Here is a 19,462-nt window from a genome sequence, read left to right on the forward strand (position 1 = left end):
AGATCAAATCTTGAGTTTCCTATTCATTTCCATCCAGGTACCATCAATGGGAACATGTATTGCTGAAATGTGTGAGCAAAATATGGCCTTAAATACTTTGGGTATAGGCCTGATATTTAGAAGTATTACAGAATATAGTAAGATAAACATCCTTTGTTGCTCTCTATGCCTTGAACTGATTTACAGCAAACATTTTTCCAATTACTTCTATTTCTCCCTTGGCTTTTTTTCATAGATCTTCCCACGCTATTACTTTATGTGCCAACGCTGAAACAGTTAAGCTGAGGCTAAAGCCTGACTACTCTGATAAATAAATCTCCAAATTTCACCTGCTTGTACAACTCCAGAAGATTTCTGATTATTTTTTTCTTCTTCTTCTCTATTTTAGGACAATTATATGCAGAAAGACGGGCAGCAAACAGCAGAGCGTGAAAGCCATTGATGTTAAAATTGAAACCGATCCCTTTGTGAATGACCAATATGATGCTTTTTGTGTAAAGGATGAAGGTCAGCACTGATATACTTTTGAAATAATGCAGAGTCATCACTGTCTTGCAACATTAAAAGTTTTGCCTTCAATTTTTCTATTGCTGAGCGAGAAAGAGGGAATGTTAAGGGATAAATCTTTGTAGTAATAGCCCACTACAAGAGCCAACTGCTGCAAAGACATTGGTTGCAGTAAATAAATTGTGTTATCTTTTGTCTTTGCTGCAGTTTAGTGAATTCAGACAGCACTACTGATCTGGCAGAACCCATTTTGGTGCTCACAAAACATAATTTATGGAAAGGAATATATCTGGCACCAATCTAATGGAAATGCCTGAAGCATGACCCTTACTCAGCACTGTAGCTGAACATAACTCAGCAAGCTGGCTTCCAGCTGCAACGCACCACGCTGTTGCGTATCTATCCGTATACAACATTTGTATGCAAATGACTTCAGTACCTCCATTTTAGTTTAGTTTTGCTTTGCTTTGCTTTGCTTTGCTTTGGGTGTTTTTTTAACAAGTGTAGACCAGGCTGCTAGGGCCTCTAATATATCCCAGATGATTCTGAAAACCAAACTGTTTCCAGCGTAGGTTGGTGTTTTAATTTTTCCGTATTTAAATTCCAGAACCCACAAGCAAAGATTAATTCTGAGGGTAAAAAGTGAATTGTTACTGATAGGCAGGATTGTGTAAAGGAATTTGGGAACCCCCAAAACAGATTGTTGATGTCCACAGTGAGTTTTTGCATCCGATTTCCAAGAAAAGCAAGGGTAAGCAGATGGCATTTCCTGAGAAACAGTATGTTCACAATGCAGGGGGGCATTCTGATAAACAGTCAGTGTCAGCAGCGTGGATGAAAATGTGATTGAAGTGAAATGTGGCAGAGGTGATGCATATTGATGTGTACCAAATCATTCTTTTCAGAAATACTGATTTTAGCAGAGTTTGACCATCCTCTCAAGTAACCCGTGTGATATCAGCTCCAGGCTCCGTGCTGCTGCAAGCAATGCCAGCTCTGTCACTCAGTTGCTAATGTGGTGACACAAGCACCTTTGTGCTTTCTTCCATGCTGCTACTCACACATAGAAGCAGATCCCTGTAAACATCTGCAAAACTCTCTCATTGTCTTCCTTCAAATCTCTTTTGTCATCATCCCCCCCTCCTCGAGAAAAACCTTGCAGTGGGTGGGACAGCTGTGGGATGCTGAAATCATTGCTCTGGCCACTATTGTTCCATTGTGCCCTTGTGCTCCCCTGTCTGTCCCCACCTGCTCCATCCAAGCTTACGCGTGGATGCTGGATCTCAGAGAAAGAGCTGCATTTACCTTTTGCATTTGATTACTCCTCGTGGTAAAGGGGCAGACAAGAACGCAACAAAACAAGATTATGCTGCAAAGGAGGACTACATAGGACTCAGAAACTGCATAGTTAAAACTTCGGGGAATTTCAGATTATTTGCAAAGAAGGAACAATTCATGAAGGATTTATTTTGTAGAAGGCGGGGAATTTTCTGATGACAGAACAGGATGATCATCCCAATGCACTCATCACGTAGTCCTTACACACAGAAACATTTCTGGATGACTCTAAGCTTCCCTCTTCTTTAAATATACAAAAAAATTTGGGATGCAGAGCCAATGTTTGAACAGAAAGAATCGAGTGAAGATGTCTGGCAGAGCCTGGTTTGTTGCTGGTATGAAAAGAGCAAAGTCCGGAAAGGAAACAGCCTTAACATTACAACAGTAACACACAAGCCAGCACAGAGCTGTTGACTGATGAAAGAACATCCTCAGGGATGCCACTTCCAGTTTTAGCAAATATCCAGTAAGAAGCAGCAAGAGCAAACCCTGCACCACAACCTCACACACAGCATATCTGTTCTGATTTTATGTACATGTGGCTAAGTTTGCATTAATGAGTTGTTTCTTACTTGAAGCCTCATGAATAATTTTTAGTCTTAGAAAAGTGGACATCATTTTTAATCTATACATTTGCAATTATAATACAGTAATGCATTAGAGTTAAGTAAAAAAGGCAAAGTTTTTGCCCTGCTGAAAGTGATAAATCCCAGGTTTCTTACACGGAGACCTACATCCCCCTATTAATTTCTTCCAGCCCTTTCATTTCTTTTATATCCATGCAACCAATAATGAGCAGAGAGCAGCTTTCCTTATTTGTCAGACGTGGCTGAGATGAGCCAAAGGCTCAGACAGACTAGTAGGTTGAAAACAGAGGGAACAGTCACATCAACCTCTGCTTCAGAAACCAAGCTGACATTAGTAACTCTTTGCAACTCTACTTTCAGTTCTTAGGACTGTGCAGAACGCATCTTAAAACACCATGAAAGTTCTAGTACAAACCATCACAAATTAACTTCTTAGCCCTTGATTTATAACTAATATTTACTCAGTTAACATTTACCATGCAAGTGAGTTGAGTCAAATTCCTTAAGCACACACCTCATCATGCCCCTACACCAGGGCAATAGTCAGATGCTAGCAAGAGCTCTGGCTGTGCTTACAGCATCAGGACTTTACAAATGGAAGTCTTGAAGAGAGAGTTTTTGCTTTGTTTCTGAAATGGATTTTATTCTGTACACACGGAAGAATCACAGCAGTAATTGAGACTAAGAGTTATCTTTTACAGGGAATTGATTCTAAGGGTTCTCTTTAACAAGGAAAGATGTAGCTGTAACGTTTTATGAATGCTCTGAGTATAGCTGCAGTTTTCACAGTACAGAGGAATGTGTCTTCTCAGCTTCTCATAAACACATGTTTTATGCAGCCATTAGAGTCAGCAAGAGAACTCTGTACCAGCTCAGGATCTGCTGAGATCAGAAAGTTTCCCTCTTAGCCCTGAGTGCCAAAAAATACCTAAAATATATATTAGATTCTGCCAATTCTGAAAATGCAGTATCACACATAAGTTAGATCTGGCACACAGAGCTACTATCTCTATCAAAGTTCATAAGAAAATACCTCAAATTGTAAAGTAGATAAAGCAAGAAAACCAGAAAGCTGGAATTTTTCCTGCCTTATTTTTTTGTAATGCCACATACAACTCAGTTCTATATATATATATATATATATATATATAAAACCCTCTTGGTTTTCTTTCTTATTTTTTTATTGCAGCAAAGGAATGATCTCTTTGTTGATAACCCCCAAGTTTTACTGGTTCTTTCTTTCAGTGACCCACTGATATTTACCGGCAACAAATAAGATCTGTTCCATAAGGCTTTGATTTACTGCCACCACAGGAAAACTAAACAGGCAGGAACTTGTAGTAGAGTACAGCATAAATGCAAATCAAAATTTTTTAAACATGACTGCTGGCTCCAGATATCCATCAAAGCTTGATGGCTTATGTACATACCTCAGTCAGCCTTTTTCAGCAGAAAGAAGAAAAGAAATTAATGTGTTCTTTGCAGCAAATATATTAAGTGTGCTTTACAAGAGCAATCAATCTGCAGTTTGCCTTGTGTAATATTTGAACTATTTATTTGTACTTGTCATGCTTTGCTGTAGATATAAGTTTTGGGGGTTTTTTTGGTAGTGCTACAGCTTTCTTTTTCAGAGCTTTGCATATAGCTGGCAGTCAATTCCCACTTCTCTGGTGATGTCACTTAAACGAATAAAGTCCTACCAAGCCCTATAGGATGTAAGAGGCATTGGCATCCTAGCATTGGGAGCTTACAAGCAACATTTACGTTGGCTATGATTGAGTTTTGGTTCTTTGTACTCAGTACCTTTATCCAAACAGAAAAATTCCATGTACTTTAGGGTTTCTGCAATCAAGAAGAAAAATAAACATCCTCACTCATCTCATTCACAGGTCTGACCGTTAAGAGCTGCATTTTCTAATTTCTTAATGACAAGACGGCATCCTAAAAATTCCAGTGGCCTCTCTGGAAAAACTCCACTGAGTCAGACAGTTGTAACAGGAGATGTTTTATGTCAAAGCGGGTGTGTCATGTCAGCTTTCAGAGCATGGTACACAGTTAAAGCAGCAATTGCAGATAATCAAATGTCTGTAAATTCCTGGTTCTGCCAGGTGATGTGGAAGCTGAAGTCTGCATCTTTTTCATGTTGATTTTTTTTGCATTGATCTTAGGCTATCCTTTCTGTGGACAGAATTTTATCAAGACATCTCAAAAAAAAAAATCTTTACAGACTAATGGGATGCTCGTAGTTCAAATAAAGAAGATGCTTCTGCTGTAATCTGGACTGGGGAGGAGAGTTGCTGTGTTCTTAAAATCATATGTGCCAACTCTTTGCCAGAAATCACCTGTCACAAACTCCTTTCCACACATGTTCTGTGGTTGCTATTCGGAGGAGGTATTTTTCCTAAAAGCCAATCAGGACTGAATGTGCTAACTCATTTAACAGGAGGCCTCTTTAGTCCCATGTGAAAAATAATTACTGAGTCTCAAAGAGGTCTGTAACCAGAGCTGTCACTATCCCTAACATATCTATGCTCAACACCCGTATTTTTGCTGTGCCACTTATTCTCATTGATTTACCAGATGCTGACTCTGTTCTGATTTCTGCACATGTATGTTGAGCTCTTTCTTGACTGTAGTGGTGACTTTCACTCCAGGAGACAGTCTGTGCCAACTTATTGCTGACATGGGGATCTCCCGTGAACTTTAATTAATTTCCTTATATCTGTGCTGTGCTGTCTTGCTCTGAAGCCCAATCCACCCTCACTTACTGGAGGTCAGTTATTGATGTATGGAGCACTGTTATGTATTTGACCTTAGTGTCAACATGTAGAAAATTCTGGAAGGGTCAAGATGTCCAGAAGCCAATTTCAAGTTTCCAGATTTAGGATGTGATCCTGGACACAAGCAGGCAGAGCATGGGACCTGCTTGATACTCTGCTGGATGGCCCTTGGCTATCAAGCAGACCCAGCTTTTTTACTGAGAAGCATGAACTGGGCTAATTTTTTAGCAAGTACTAAGAAAATATGCTGGTTTATGGGAGGATAGATGAGGGAAAAATCAGTGCTTCAGATGGATGGAGGAGCCCAGCCCTCATCTACCAACGCCACTACTGCAGGCAACCCCTGTGGTCACCTTAACAAAGAGCACTACTGTTCCTCTACATGACAAGCTGCTGCCAACACACCCTCTGTCACGCTTCATGGCCCAGATCTGCCTCCTCTCTTCCAGCAAGAAAATGGCCTGAATGCCAGCACTGAGCACAGACTGTTGTTCCAAATAAGCCCATGCTCTTCCAGCTCCTGGTACAAAGGCTGCAGACAAAAACCTGAAGCCTGTCCCCAGAAGTGGCTCCGTTTGACGGTTGCTGTGCCAGTGTCACTTCTGTACGTGTGCCAGAAAGAACAGGTTTGGCAAAAGACTGAGCAGGAATTGTCATAGCAACTGAGACTGCAGAAGGACGAGGAGACATAAGATGCTGTAACCTGTAATTCCTGCACATTTTATGCAGGAGAGGACAGCAGCAAAATGGATGTAGGAACTTGAGTTTGTCTTTGCAATGTATCAGCTTTCACTTATGCTTGTCCATCAATGTCACTCAATGTGCTCTGCAGCAAAGGCATGACCTTACAAAGTCTCATGTGAGATAGTCAAAAGTTCCCCATACAGTGTTGGTCCATGAACATCTTTAAAATCTCTGCTTTTCTTTCTATTCATGCATCAGCCAGGTCTCTCTTTTAGGCTCTCATAATTCTGTTACCATGTCTGTTGTCAAATTTTACTGTAAAGAACCCTTCAGCTTTCTTCTTTCCTGGAAGGTTATAATGTGCTTTTTGAATGTTTGCCATAGTTAACTAATGTGTTGCTTTTCTGTGTACTCTGGCAACAGGATTAAGAAGCAAGGCTTTGTAGATAAGGATACTCTCTGATGTATAATTGTTCCATGCAGCCTGGGATCAATACTTCCCTCAGAACAGATACACAGCTCCCATTTGCATGGAAGGAAGTAGCTACATAAATAAAGTACATGAAATGCACAGCTCTGTAGCCTTCCTATGAGGCAATAAAATAATTTTTTATACCTTTCATCCACATCAATCTCTATTCATCTAACCAGTTCACAGGAAAGGCATTAGCTGCTAAATGTTCCTCACTTCCTCAGATACCAAACCTCCATAAGACTCTATAAACTGAGCTCTGTGTAGCCTCAAAAGCTTGTTTTTTTTCTGTCAGTGTGTGTGTGCATAACTCCCACTAACTTCTGAAGGTGTTAGACAGTATAAATATATATATATATATGTGTGTGTGTGTCTGTGTGTGTGTGTGTGTGTGTGCGTACCATACAGAGAACAGGCTTCAAAGGTTTGACTTCAGTAGCATGTCCCTTATACTAGTGGCAGATATTTTTCAGCATACCCTGTTGAGAAGTGGTAGTCAGATCTATCAGACTATTTCCAAAAGCCTGATCCAAAGGAACTTTCACAGAATGTGGGTGTTTATCATAGGATTTTCATTTCACTACAAGGTAAACAACTGGCAAAATAAATACATCATATTTCTAAATAAGCATGTATTTACCTATGCCTGGCTCAGAAGTGGGTAGATGATGGGAAAAGCTGCAGCCTGGGATTCACAAGGATTTTGCAGAATGTCCCTGGGGCAAAAGCAGGAAAGCCTGAGCTTTTTCAGAAGGGGGATTGAAAAAGCTTTTCTGTCAAGCCTATTGCCCATTGAAAACCCTGGGCATGAACTGGCGTCGGTCAAACTGTTGCTTGCAAGATCTTGTGGTGATGATGCCCTAAAAGTAGACTCCAGTAAAATAGCAAGAGTGTTCTTTGAAAACGTTTTTCCTTCTGTATGTTTAGGAACCTACTCTTGGGGTCTTTTCAGCTTCCAAACAAAAGTCTTTTCAAGGAACACAATCTTTGCTTTTCCAGCTAAGCAATCAGGTTTTTGTACCAAGGCAAACTATTTCAACAAGAGAGATCAATACTAGAACACAGACTGTGTTTCCCTTATCCTGGGTAATTACCAGAACTCATGAGCCTTTTCATTTTGGTTGTTCTGTATCTGGACAAAAGCAGGTATTGGATCTTCAACTACTTCGGCAAGAGGAGCAGCTGGTTTTTTTCTAACACAGTCAATGAGGGTTCTAGAACCACTGGAAAAAATTCCCAGATTTGAGAATGAATATAGAAGTGATAATTTGTACCAACACTGCTGACTTTGCCCACTGGGTTTCTTGGCAAAATCCATGTTCTTGCATTAAAGTTTTTTTGTTTGTTTTGTTTTTCTGTAACCAAGAGTTACCTACTCCAAAAAGGACTGTAAAAAAACATGGAGGAAAGAGGGACGTGGCAAAGCCCTTCTGAAGAGCTCTTTTCAGAGAGGAAGGCTTTTGAGAAGAGAGAATCCACAATGCTTGAAAGTTCTCTAGAAGATATTGGTCTGCCTTGTTAACAGTGGCCAAGATCATTCAAACCTGAAAAAGAGCGTTAAAATTCAGTTTACACTGGTGGTGGCAGATGTCAACCTGCCTCCCCTCTGCACTTCCTTAATACAACAAAAAACGCAAAACATTTTGTTCTTGTTCATAGGAATTTTTCTTCCTGGCTTTTAATGCTGTCAGCAAAAATACTATCAAACATCTTGTGGAGTTTTATACCCTGGTAAATTCAGCTCTTCAGATTCTCACAGGCAGCAGAGCTACGTTACCCCTGGGTGTTCTTAAGTTGACGAGCACAAGTCACTATTTATTTTAGGGTGACTCTAGCCTAAAAAGGGAGATTTGAATATCTGGGAAGACACCTGATGTTGAGAAAGACTAGAATATTAGAGATAGTCTAAAAACTGACTGGTGCTCACATGGACCTTTTCTTTCTGTGAATGTGGACTGGTCCATTGCTCAGCATCTGCTGGCTTCCTACCATGTAGAAGAGATCAAAGTGCCAGTCCTAAACAATTTCACAGCCTTTCTGTGGTTAAGAAAAATGACTGTGCCCAAGCTGTTGCTTTCCAGTCCCAACCTGCTCACGTCTTTGTTAGCTTTTGTAGAATCAGACAGGGAAGACAGCTGTGATTTGGCATCCTGATTTGTTTGAAACAAAGCCCTTCTAGATGCATGACTGTCAGACATGAATAGCATCATGGTTATCACGTCACAGTCATAGCCCAATTTATACCTTCCCAATTACAGCTGGAAATAACTGTGAAGGGACATAAGGGCATGAAACAGATGAGATGTACAATTTCCGTGGACGTGTATAAGTTTATCCTCAGGGAAACTCTTACCACTGCTGTCAGCACTGCATTCAAAGACTGTTGTGAAGTCTTCACAATATCATCTCTTTTCTCCTTTCAGACAAGCCCTGTGGGGACCCGCCATCCTTCCCCCACACCATCCTGCATGGCCACACTGGCTTTGAGATGGGGGACGAGCTGCTGTACGTCTGTGCCCAGGGGTACGTCATGGGCAACAAGGAGACGGCGTTCACGCTGCTCTGCGACAGCTGCGGCGAGTGGTACGGGCAGGTCCAGGCCTGTGTCAAAGGTGAGCTCACCCAGCACACAGAGCATCCCTCTGGGAGGGAATGTCTCCCAGCAACCTACTCACATGGTTCCAGGATTGTAGGGGTGTGCCCCAGGCACCTGCAGTCCCACTAAAGGTCTTGGTGAATGTCTTAGCCGGCCCAACAGGAATTTTACAATCCCATTGGTAGACATCTCCAAGATACCACAGGAAAAGACAACTTTCTCACACTTACATGAACAAAAATTTTCTCTCTAGGTAGCAGAATCCACTCAATATAAAAAAATCTTTTAAGCTCTTAACTTTGTCCCCCGGCTTTTTGTAAGAAGTCAGTTTGGCTGATCAGAGCTTTTACTAGGCCTTTCCTTTAGCATTAACATTATTGCACTTCTGCCCTTACACGTATGATAAATGCTGCTTCCTTTTGTCAGGTTGGGAACATTAAAGACCTATGTTAGTTAAGAGAGCTGTCTGTGCCACTCAAATAAACTGTGACCCAAAAAGTGTATGATTTTTTAATTTGCCCCAATAAAAAGGCAAACAGTTTTTATCTTGTACCATGCCTCCAGGACTTTTGTCTACAAACACAAGAGTAGCTGCCCAGATATTTACTCCATTAAAAAAATGAACGTGGATTTTCTTACCAAATGGCTTGACTCAAGAAAAGATTTTTCTAAAAAACCCCCAAAACCACAAAACCCCCAAGCAAATTGTAAAATGACATTTCCTTAATTTAAACCTCAATAAAATCCACCTTTATGTTTTAGTTAAATTCTGCAGCAGTCTTTTAACTTTCCCCTTGTTTAAACACAGGCTAAACTGTACCATGAGTTCAGGTATGGATGTAACCTGAATTCTGCTTTCTCATGTTACCCTGCTCCATGCATAAACCCACCATTTTTTCCAGTATTTAAGAATGGTCATCAGAGAATCTTAGTACTTTCTGAGAGGGATATCACATCTTTAAGGTAATATTTCTGGCAAAATAGAAACATTTTAAGCAAAGGAATGGGCAGCTGTTGGGTAGCTCAGCTATCCATGTGGGCTAGAGTTAGTATGTCCATTTCAGAACCTATATATTCCTTAATGTCCAGAGGCTTGCAAGGAGTTATTTTTACTCATGAATATACCATCAGGCAATGGATAATCATGAGAAAAGGTCAAACTTGTTCTTAGTAGAAATAGGTCATGTCTGTGCACCAGGGAACCAGATTCTCAAACCCATCCAACTGGTATAGATACAAAAAACCTAAAAAATGAAAGCACCAGGGTTTTTCTGAACTCTTTCAGCTTCTAAAACTGTTTTTACAAACAGCAGTTCAGATGATTAAGCAAAGCAATGCAGGGCATAAAGGTGGAATGTGGAGGGAAAAAGGAGAAAAAAGAGTATCTACATCTGATCATAGACTAAAGATCATAGAAGAGTTTGGGTTGGAAAGAACCTTTAAAGGTCATCTAGTCCAACACCCCTACAATAAGCAGGTACATCTTCAGCTAACCCAGTGGGTCTGAATCTTCTATAATCTGCACCAAATTGATAATTATTTTTCCTTCACTAGGATTGGTGGAAATGCTAACTTCATCACATGTAGACATAGAGCTGTATTACACCAAAGTAAGGAAGGGAAAGAATCAGGCCATTTAAGTTGTGTGTGTTTCACTGTTTTCTCTGGATAAATAGTCTATTTCCCCTGTTTTGCCTGAGCCTTTCACACAGCTGCAGGGGAGAGAAAAATATTTTTAAAAGAAATAGGAAAGTGTGGCTGTAAAATCACAAACATCAACACTGAAACTTGGGAGCAGATGTGATATTGTGGATTATGATTTTTTAAATTATTTAAATGCTGGAGGGCTTCCTCTGATTAATATTTTTCAAATGCTTTAAGGACATGGGATAGAAAATACAATAATTGTTCAAGTAATAATTATATATTTAATCCTCCTGATCATAATTGTTTAAGAAAGATGACTTTACAGGGTGATTAAAATGTGTGATACTAGGTTTCATTATTTTTAAATAAAGTAAGAATCCAATGAAAAAGAACAACCAAAAAAAAGGAATTTAATTAAAAGGAACCCAGTTTAGAGTTGACTGATATTTTGGGGTCATAGGAGAGAGAATAACAATTATTAAGTACTCCAGAAGTCAGCACGCAGACTGATTTTTAAGTGCTTTGAGGCACAAGAGCACCTTCCCTATTATGAAGCTTGATGATGGGACTTAATAGAGAATTTATATTCCTGTTGGCAGACTGGACCACTTCTGTCCTAACAGGCTGACATTAATGGAAATGTTCATGAAGCCGCTTCAGAGAATATTTATGTGCTATGTTTAGAGCCTGGTAAGATGATACAGTGCCCTTGCTCTGCATCTGTGCTGGGTGAGCAACTGGGAAATGTGAAGTGGTCCCAATGCTCTTACCCCAACACAAGGGGACCACGGGGACAAAACTCCGGTCAGAGCTTTGAGAGATATAAGGTTCCTACATCTTGCACTCTCTGAGACTAGGGAAAAGTCACTATACTGCTCTTTGCTGCTTACTCCACATCATCTGTGGAAGAGTGAAGACATTTATCCAATTTCATAAAGCTTGCTGGGATTTGTGGATGTTACACCTTGAGTACCATTGTTCTACTTGGTAGCTACCCCATTATAATACTCAGCTGTCCAGGCAGAATATCAGACTAAACAGCAGTAATTGCATGTTTTTCTTGTTTGTGTAAAAATGTCAGACTGGCTTTACATTCCCAGTTGCTCACACAGAGCAAATATGGAATCACAGAACTATCATCATAGCAGTGTCTAAATATAGCACTTAAATGTTCTTTGAAGTCTCTTTGTGATCATCTTTCCTCACTGTTTTGATCCAGTAAGAAGAGATACAGTCCATTCTGGCACCTGGGATATAAGTGTGCAGCCATACAGTTGGCAGATTAGCAAATTAAAATTTAAAAGATACAGATATAATCAAATAGACATATAATGCAAAATACCTGGCAAAACTTGGCTCTGGGCATAACTGAACAAAATAATTTTGGCATTATATTAAGTGGGTTCTGGATACCATAAAGTAGGATGGAAATTAGGAAAGCAGTATGTTACAAATGTCTATAATGTACATTGTGCACACCAGGTAATAGACAGTAATTTTTAATTAAGACGCTTTTAAAGAGAAAAAGTAACTCTGTTTCCTGTAATACTTTGCCATGAAAAGATGCTGTGTTCTAGCTGAAAACACAGGGATATTCAGCCCGACTAAGCAACCTTAAGGAGAGAACAGGGAAACACATGGATTTTGCCATTTATTATATTTTCTATTTCTGTGGAGCGAATGCATTTGCTTCACAAAATATATCCTGAAGAACATTGTAGTAAGGTCTGAAAGCAGATGCATATGTGCCATGCTGTGGCTGTCCTGCAAGCACAGAAACTAAACTGACAATTGCTAAATGACATTTGGTTTTTTTCCCAAAATAAACCATGAGTTCAATAGCAGAAGCATTAATACCAACACTTCAGTGGCAGGGGTCAGGGTTGGTCTGTATTAGGCTACATTCTCTAGGGTTTGCTTCCTCAAAGAGAAGGCAGATGAGATGGCTGGGAAATCATGCTCCATCTCTGCCCTAAAACTGGCTCAGAAGAATGTCATGTATCTATCCTTCCCTGGATTGTTTTGGGGTTTTCCAGCTATATGCTTGTGTCAGGAGAGTCTGTATCTTCTACACATCTAAGGAATCTCTCCAGTGACAACACCTGGATACTCATCTAGTGTGTTCCAAGGTAGCCTAACTTTTCAAGGATCATCCTTCTGATGTCAGTTTAAGGAGGAATTGGCTGATTTTGACCACTTAATCTGCAGCTACTAGTCTTTTTGCCTGGCTGAACAATTTGCATTACTTCAAACATTGCTTTCTGAGTTTTCAAGAATTATATTGATTCACATTCATGTGGTCCATAAACATGACTAGTTAGCACAATTTCCTTTTGGTTTTTTATTTTTAATGAGGGCAATCAAACAAAATGTCTCTGGCTTTTGATCTTATTTGAGAATGCTTTTTTTTTTTCATTCTGAGAGTGCAAAGGAAGAGTTGTGACAGACAAATATAATCAGCTACAAATATGTCCATGGCCTGTCAAAACAATTGTTATGATAAACTTTGGTTCCCTTTTCAGGCCTGTCAGTGGGGGGTTGTATTAGATTAATGTAAAGTATAGATCTAGCATGAACTGATTCTGCCAAATGGAATAAGTTAAAAAAATTTTGATGGGTTATTTATTTATATTAGCAGGCTTTCTGCTGGAATAAAAATTATCCTCTTTCTTGTAGCTATTGCAAAAGACTGAAGGCAACACAATTTCTGTAAAGCATATTGTGGTTGACTAGAGAAAAGTTTGTGTGCATGATCCAAACCAAATAGATAATTCTTTGAGATACTGTAGTTCACAAATCTGACTGATCTTAGGCAAATCGGTCTACATGCACTTTTCCTTCCCACCCCTAAAGACAGATGTTGTCTTGTTAATGTTTGCTGTAGCTACTTTGAGATTCTTAGAATAAAGATGTTTTTGTGCAGTACAAATGTTTATAATGATGGTCTATAGAGAATCAAGTTTCAATTTCCTGTACTCTAAAAATACACCCATAAAATATGCAGTGCACTTTATGGTTGTCCAAAATAGCAACACTCAAAATAGAGCTTGGATGCCAATATGCTATCTAGAAGAAAAATTAAACTGATCCTAGAGTGTGGAAAACCAGACTCTTTGTTTCTGCCTGTCTCTATGTTTGGTCACTCTTTTCACATTAGGATCAAAAACTGAAGGACATGAAAGCTCTGTAAGACTGGACACTTCCCGGAAAGGATTAATTATGAATTAAAAGGATTTTACCTTTAATTGAGCTTCACATCTTTGGTAGTATGTCACTTCAGCATCTCTTGCTGTAAAGTGTTCATTTCAGACTCAGTAATCCCTCAGACAGTGAATTAAAACTCACTGATCCGTGAGTCTGCCAGACAAGGGTATGGTCAAGATGTAGCAATGATCAAATATAGAAAGATTTTGGTCTTGGATAAATGAATTTCTGTGCTGGCTCTTCTTAAAACCAGACCTGCCTAGGTAGAAAGGAAGATGCGATCACTTTTAAATCAAGTTGTTGGGGTTTTCTTGCTAGTGGTTTTAAAAATGTGTATAAATAATGGTTACAACTTTTTGGATAAGAGGTGGAGCTGAGTCTAGTTTGGTTGTTGCTCTTCAGTACCAACACTAAAATTCAGGGAACTGGAGAGTTCAGGAAAGTGCTGAGGAGGTGAGCAAAAAGAAGTGCAGAAGTTGTGCAACCTATTCCTGGAAGCTCACGTTGGACTTAAAAGATTGTTGTGGTAACACAGAGTCACTAAATACTGACTCCAAGTCCCATTTGGAGGTCTGAGGCCCAGAAGAAAGAATAGAGTATTATTACTGTATAAGTCAATCCAGGATCATATAAATCAAAGCTTCAGAGTAAGGGGGACTGCATTTCCTTTGATGGTTAGAGAGCTCAATAGTTGCTTTCATTCTGGCATCCCATAAGCTAACATTAGTTATGTTGATAGTCTTTGCTATAAACTCTACAAATAGAGAAGATTGAATATGAAAATATGTTAGAGCAGCTTTACAACTTGGGCCACAATCTGATTGTGAGAGGGAACAAGACTCCCTTATGTGGTGACGAGCAGTGCATAATGAGCTCCAATCTCAGGATCTCTTTAGACTACAATGGGCTTTTTCTTCCCTCAGCTTTGCATTAAGAAAACACCAATTCATTTCTCTACAGGCAGGATCAGGCCCAAAGACAGCAAGGATTGATGGAGACTTGACCAATGGTTCAACAATCCTGTAATATGTTCTGATAGAGTGAGGACTTGCATTTTCTTAGAAGCACATGCTTCTTCCCGATGTGCCTCCAGAGGACCTTCTCCTAGAGGGCTGAAACGACATGCCATGGGAAACACTAAAGGGAAAGAGCTTCAAAATCTATAAAAAGCATGTTACTACAGTTGTTAAGCATTCTCCAATGATCCACTCATACATAAGGTGCTGGTCAATGAGATGAATACTAGCTACCCATTCATACTGCTAACTAAAAAAGAGCTCTGGAGGAAACAACACAAGCATATGGATGTAATTTTTGTTCGTGGATGTGTGTGCCTGCTCTAGAACACCATAACATAAAAATTACTGTTTGAACCTCAGCTGGATTACTGTAGTGTGAAAAGTAAAGGACTGGCAAAACCAGAGGTTACAAGAGACACAGAGGTGAAGACAAACTGGTGTGATGATTCAACTCAAAAAAGAAAACAATGACCATAACAGCTGATAAATGGTGGCTTCTCACACTATGATGTTCCAGTTCATATCCATGCAACAAACACCTATAGGCTGTCCTCAGACACACTGGATTTTGGTGAAGCAAACATGCCAGATACCAGCTTCTAGCAGGAGTCTGGATGATAAGAGGATGAAATAGTTTGAGGCACCATTTCTATGCAAAGAGAGCACCAGTCAGGTAGAAAAATTCTGAAGTGAAAGCAAGAGAAGGGACAAAGTGAGACTAGTGTTTGATGGTTAGTAGAAGTGCTACATTGTGATGGATAGTGCCATACAGAACTTCATGAATATGTTGCTAAAGTGCCTTGGTATTCAGAGTTTTCCTCCATTCATTTTCAGAAGTCTGAAATACTATTGGAAAAGATTTCAGGATTAATGAGAAAAGTGAGAGTCCTACCAGGAAGCTTTCCACTCTAAGAGTTGTATGCCCCCGACTGTTAAATCATCCTTGCACCAGACAGAAGTTTTTCCTGCTTTGGAGAGGATAGGGAGGATCTAGAGGATTACACAAGCAGATGAGGACACTGGGACCAGGAGGGAGAGAAGGTCTGTTGTTGGCACTTCCTGTGAGATGAGAGGACCTGCTAAGAACATCCAGCTCTCCAGCATGATAGCTTTCACAGAGGTATTAACTCTCTGCAGGCTATGTCACACTTTTGGGTTTCCTTAGCATAACTGCTTTGGTTTCTGGTAGACCCAGACACTATTCCAAGGAAAATACCTCTTGCTAATGCTCATTCTGTTTTGGCACCTGGCTTAAGCTGTTCTGGCAAAAAGTGAGCTGGTGTGAGCTGTATCACTGCTAAGTGGTTTTGGTCAGACTGGTTTGACAATATTTCTAATCTTTCTTAAGAGCAGACCCAATATGGCTCTGCCAGAAGTCTGGGAACCAGTCTCCAAGGAGAATGTGACTCAGGCGGAAATTGAGGTGGGCCCCAGAGGAAAATGTAATTCAAAATTAGTTGAGTGTAAAAAGGCAAAAAAAGATAAGGCTTTATGAATGCATTCATCTGTAATACAGGTTCTCCTATTAATTTCTTGTTTCCCGTGTCATGCCAGGTCTATTGCTTCACTGTCTTCATGAAAGAATAAACACCCTCTTAAAAAGAAAAAATTCTCACCATGATTCAGTTTGTTTTATTTTCCATATCCCAAGGCACTACTTTTTATGACTTCTAATGCCAGTATAAATCTCAGAAATTACATCAACTTTCTATCGAGTAAAACTTGTGTGAGCTGAAAATCAACCACCCTGTCTAGTTTGGAAAATTTTTCATTGAGCTAAGGCTTTAGAATAGTGGAAGAAATATAAATTACAATGCACTATTCAATTCAAATTCAAACATTTAGCCTCATGCTTTGTGTCAAGTCTTTTTTGCTATGAGTGGTGGGTCTTTTGAGTATTTCTAAATCAAACTCAAGCTCTGCAATGAATCTGCCTCTCTGTTGCACTCAGCTTTTTTACTAGTTTGATTTTGTGTTGTTTTTTTTTTTCTCTTTTCTCCGTGGCAACGTTTAATTCTTTAAAATTGGAAGCCTGAGAGTTGATTACCGACAGACAGTATTATCACGTTAACCAGGTGTTAGACTTTAAGTGTTGCAGACGGAGTTTTCCAGCCTTGCAGGGTGCATCTTGCTTTCTTCAGATGAAAACAAGCAGAACTCAGTGTCAGCTTTGGTGGTGGAGCCTGCCTCAGTAAGCTCTGAAGAGCTCTTATGGAATAAGAAATACTGTTCTGGCCCCAGCTGCTGTATCACTGTAACACCAAGGTGATTGAAGGAAAGCAGTATAATGATAAGAACGTACCTTGATATCTTGAGCATAAGGTACTGAATATAATTCTTTAAAATCATCTGGCTCAAAAGGGTTGCTGTAACACTTCTAGTTTTGTCTGGGTTTGTTTCTTTTTTATTATCAATTAATAATTGGTAAAATTTTTTGCTATACGTTTCTCTCCACACACATTTCTTGCTTGAATAAGATGAAGGTTTTTTCCAAAGTCTGGCAAAGAGTCTTACTAGGGAGAGAAAAGCTTTGAGAAAACAATAAGCAATTGAAGGAAGTCTCCTAACTGCAGATAGTGAGTTATTTATATGCATTTTTAAATCTGGAAAGGTAAGACATTAGCAGTTAGCATTGACACGTATTATGATTTTTTTAAAAAAACTTGAAACTGAGTAACAGCTCAAGGACCATGCACTTTTCAAATAAACAATAACACAGAATGAAAAATACTGCCTAAAAGTCACTTCTCATTGTACCTTTCTTCTTGGCTTCTTGTAATAAATGAGCTCAGTGTTTTTCCAGAGAATTAAATGTTGGCTTATGAGGCTGTTTTTTTGATGTTTCTAGATGAAACCGAGGCACACATTGACTATGAAGATAACTTTCCTGATGACAGATCAATACCTATTGTCGAGAATGACCACAGCAATGGCAAAGAGGAAATTGAGCAGGAGCAACTACAGCTTTCCTTCAGTAGAAGTTCAGAGGAAGGAAGAACTGGAAGTACCAAAGGGGTTACTCAACACACAGACATTTCTGAAAAAGGAAGCAGGGCACCAACTGAGTCCCCTGTGTCACTCTTAAGCCAAAAAAACTTGTTTTGGTTTCCATCAGAAACTTTCAGTGAGTCTGAATCAGAGAAAGAGACAGATGATTCCACTAAAACACAGTTTTCTGAAGGTGATAACCACATTGGAGTGAAGACAGCCTATGATGAACGTGGTGCCAAAATGTTTTATGACAGTGAAGATTTCCCCATTGGACCTATTCTCACAACTAATGATACAAAGACAGCGATGGATGCAGTTGCCATCACCGACGAGTCATGGTTAGATGGATATCCAGTAACACAAGAGGTGGTAGAGGATGATGAAGAGGAGGGGGATAAAGTTGATGGTTCAATGGGAACAGAAGATGACATTGTTCCTACAACTGACCAACCAAATCACGTGGAAGTAAGAAAATCAGGAAATGGCAGCCCAGCTCCAGAGGAAGGTCTAACACAGATTGTGGCAGCAACAACAGGGACAGATGATGAAGGGGCTAAAGAGACACTGGTACCACTTACATCAGTGAGTGGTCTGGAGAGCTTTACAGTGAGCAGGGGTTATGATGATGCCACATGGGAACATCTGGCTACATCTCTGGAAACCATGACTCAGGAGCCCAGTACAACGACGCTGTTTGACATAACCAGCTTAAAAACATCCATGTCAGAAACCTCTGTGACAGTCAGCCCCTCTGATCACACTCCATACATAGAACCAAGAGACACAACCACCTACCCAGAACAAGTAGCAACCACTGCACCAGTTCCAGACATCATTACTGACACAACATCCCAGGAATTAGCTGAGCAAGAAAATCTCACCCAGGGCCTTGAAGAAAAGCCCATCCCCACTTCTGAGCCATGTGAGGGAGAGGATTGTCCCAAGTCCAGTAAAGGAGCTATCATAGCAGTAATAGTGATTCTTCTCTGCTTGTTACTGGTTGCAGCTGTACTGGCAGTGTGGTTTTTCAAAAAACGGCAGCAGAAAAATTCTGTCTATAAACTAAATGGAAGGTGTCAGCCCAGACATCACTGTTACCACCACTATCACCACCAGCACATCGAAATGCAGAAAGTCTAACCAGAGGCCTTTCGGCAGAGATCAGAAGAAAAAACCTATTGATGCTAGAAGGATTGCATGACTCATGGATGCTAAAATCCAGCAGTGCAGAAAGCAGAAGAAAAAAAGAATGCTAAAAGAACATAGAAGACAGAAAAGGTTTCATCCTTTTGAAATTGCAGTTTAGCATATTCGACTTTTCAGAGCTAAAGAATCTGTACATTTTTATCACAAGTGTCTTTTGGAGACACCAGCAGGACACAGCGTGCTCAGTAGTACATCTTCAATTTGTTCCGCTTTTACATTTTGCTCCTATTAATAATAAATTAATTGATTAATTTCTGTGTTACCTGGTTATAATGTAATGGTAGGGCTGGTCAGGCCTCTTTGGACTGTTCTCAGTGGAAGAGGAAAAGAAGGAGGGAGGAATAGAAGAAGGATGTTTTTGGAGCAACCACATATTTGGTGTTTGTTCCTTTTTTAGAACCTGCCCAAGCTGGTCAGGATAAACCATCATA

General features: G+C 39.8%; 1 protein-coding gene across 1 annotated transcript in view; it reads left to right on the top strand.

The window, feature by feature from the left end:
- The window catches only part of SUSD5 (sushi domain containing 5), a gene marked incomplete at both ends in the record, with an annotated part of 39,036 nt that extends 20,071 nt beyond the window's left edge, over positions 1-18,965 (top strand). The window contains 3 exons of the mRNA XM_082286240.1: positions 389-507; positions 8,792-8,980; positions 17,683-18,965. Coding sequence (XP_082142366.1) covers positions 389-507; positions 8,792-8,980; positions 17,683-18,965 — 1,591 coding nt within the window. The remainder of the gene's footprint in view (positions 1-388; positions 508-8,791; positions 8,981-17,682) is intronic.
- Between the last annotated feature and the right edge of the window lie 497 nt (positions 18,966-19,462).

Source organism: Coloeus monedula, assembly GCF_965178545.1.
Source record: "Coloeus monedula genome assembly, chromosome: 1".
NCBI classification, from domain to species: Eukaryota; Metazoa; Chordata; class Aves; order Passeriformes; family Corvidae; genus Coloeus; species Coloeus monedula.